Below are 2411 nucleotides of genomic sequence, written 5' to 3'. Positions count from 1 at the left end.
TGCTGTGAGTTTTACTGGATAAGATGACATAATAATCACTAATATTAAATTCCGTGCTTCTTTCGCAGGAAACCGGTACCAATTTATCGTGATGGACATTCTTCTTACATTATTTCCCTGAATGAAGTTTAAACATGTGACACTTGTCATAAAAGTATGCAAAATGTAACAAAACACATATACTTCATCAATGAGAATTTGACCAACGTAACACATCGTGAAAGTGACGCCAAATACAGATGCTTCTAACAAAAGATAGATTATCGCAGCTGTGGCATCGCTATCTTCCCATTCCTGAAACATTACCAGTAACGTGTTACGGATCATTTAAGAAAGAAGAGAAAGAAATCTTTAAAAGAAGCTTTCATTCATACCCTGATAGCACAGTATCCAATCACGCATCCTATGCCTGTTTCATCAATGATCTCGAGCAGAAAAAGATATGTGGTAATGTGTTCAACATCATTTAAAAATCTAAAATTAACTTCCAATTACACATAATCTTTTAAGCTATATTAAAATATCAATTTTTCTTTTTTCGTTTTCACTCACTGTTTGATCTTGGTTTGATAACGAACAATATCCGTGATTTTCATATGCACAGCACTCTCGTTAACATCCGACTGCTTCGTAAGCTCGTTTATCTTTTTCACTAAAATACGCAGTAAACTGGTCGCATGCAAGCAAAGCATGGCGCACATACTGGTCGTACCGCACATAATTGTATAGCTAAGTAGTCCACCGATGACTTGCAATGTGAAAACTATCTCGTAATTCGGAGTAATTTGTTCATTAAAAAATATGTAATAACCGGGACACGGTAGCAATCTTATAGTCGTATTATCCGGCAAAAGTATTCTACCTTTCGAAAGAGGAATAAATGTTCGATAACCCAAACCTGCACTGTACATAATGATCGCTACCACTGACATCAGCCTGTGCCCGATACTCGCTTTGCTACGAAATATCAATTGCTCCTCTTCCGAGATGTTCATCCAATCTTTCTTCATCTCCTTTAACAAGAAACATAACTTGTTCGCCGATCGTAATACCAACGAGTATCTGCACAATTGCAGATAACCGTTTATCAACGGTATCAATATCTTCACTTTTTTCCTGCTGTCTTTCTCCTTCAAAAAAAAATGCAGAATGCCTGGTATCAATATAACTAGTTGCACCGAATAACACATAAAAATTAAAATGTAATTCCGAGTTCTCGAAAACGTGGAAGATGTGGCGCGATTCGGCCATGCGCCTAACTTTCCCAGAAGCATATTCGCGAACCATATGGTGTGTCTCATGCCATCTTCCGCGTTCCCTATTCGTGACATTTTTTTTAATGATCGGTCGAACGGATGATAGGTTGAACGCAACTCCACTGCGTATCGTAACTGGAAACGGCGATGATTTCCGAGACTTCATTGCGCTTGCGTGTTTAAAAATTTAAATATCCGCGAATTCAACCGTCGAATTGTTACCGTGAAACGATTTTAATTTTTTTTTACATGTGGGGATTGTGGAATAGGGTTTTGAATTTTTACAAAAGGATAAAAGAAAATTGGACGAAATTACCTGTTTGAACTTTCCTCAAAGAGCATGGGTTTTTCGATGAATAAACGATATTATGTAGAGTAGAATAGAATTTTTTTTTCTTTTGATATACTGATATACTGTTGATATCTTTGATCGTTGAAGAAATGATACTTGTTATGATAATGTTCGAAGAAATCGAATTGTGTGTTATTTTCAGGGAGAATTGAATTGAAAAGTGTTTGAAAATCTGACGACTTCGAGTTTGAAATGATTTGTAGTTTCTACCAGACGTTTTTCACTGTCCATAAAGTTTACACGGGTTACGAACAGTTATTACCGTGATAGTAAGTAAAGGGGAACTCTTGTGTTTCAATTATTAAAATTCTACGTAAAACGGGGACAATAACATCGATTTTTAAAATTATATTTTTAAAAATATAAAATAGTATTATTCTATACTTAATATAAAAACTTTGACTTTTTAAATGAACGTGATTTGGAAGACATATTTTATCAGTGTTATGAATAAAATTAAGCACAAAATTAAAAGAAAAAAAAATTACAGATTGTGTATGCTGTTTACAAGGAAATTTTTATGTAAAAATCTTACTAATATAATATAATACTTCATATCTTTCAAAAAAAATTTTTACCGATTTCAAAAGTTTACAAGTGGACAAGAATGACTATTATTGATATTTTAACAGATATTTGACTATTTTAAAAAATATGATAACTTAAGTAACTTTTTGCAACATGTTCAAGTATCCTACAGTTGTCTTTATGATCTGGAATATAAAATTAGAGCCATGTACGAGATATGAGAAACACAATTTAATATTTTGATACATACGTCGGTAAAAGTGGCTAAAGATATG

At 33.5% G+C, this 2411-nt stretch overlaps 2 protein-coding genes across 4 annotated transcripts in view; both read right to left on the bottom strand.

Moving 5' to 3' along the window:
- The window catches only part of LOC102681679 (odorant receptor 4-like), a 2467-nt gene extending 656 nt beyond the window's left edge, over positions 1 to 1811 (bottom strand). The window contains exons 1-4 of the mRNA XM_031510256.1: positions 553 to 1811; positions 375 to 474; positions 184 to 294; positions 2 to 117 (exon numbers count right to left, since the gene is read on the bottom strand). Of these exons, the coding sequence (XP_031366116.1) occupies positions 2 to 117; positions 184 to 294; positions 375 to 474; positions 553 to 1331 (1106 nt within the window). The 5' untranslated portion in view covers positions 1332 to 1811. The remainder of the gene's footprint in view (position 1; positions 118 to 183; positions 295 to 374; positions 475 to 552) is intronic.
- A 354-nt stretch (positions 1812 to 2165) lies between these two features.
- Positions 2166 to 2411, bottom strand: part of LOC102681556 (odorant receptor 49b-like) — a 1892-nt gene continuing 1646 nt past the window's right edge. Inside the window, exons 5-6 of one of the 3 annotated variants that reach the window (XM_031510238.1) lie at positions 2387 to 2411; positions 2166 to 2321 (exon numbers count right to left, since the gene is read on the bottom strand). In XM_031510238.1, coding sequence (XP_031366098.1) covers positions 2254 to 2321; positions 2387 to 2411 — 93 coding nt within the window. In that variant the 3' untranslated portion in view covers positions 2166 to 2253. The other 2 variants (XM_031510239.1, XM_031510237.1) reach the window with 2 other exon arrangements.

This window comes from Apis dorsata, unplaced genomic scaffold (genome assembly GCF_000469605.1).
Source record: "Apis dorsata unplaced genomic scaffold, Apis dorsata 1.3 scaffold_217, whole genome shotgun sequence".
In the NCBI taxonomy this organism is placed as follows: Eukaryota; Metazoa; Arthropoda; class Insecta; order Hymenoptera; family Apidae; genus Apis; species Apis dorsata.
Note: the sequence above shows the minus strand (reverse complement) of the source record. Positions and strands in the feature narration are given on the sequence as shown.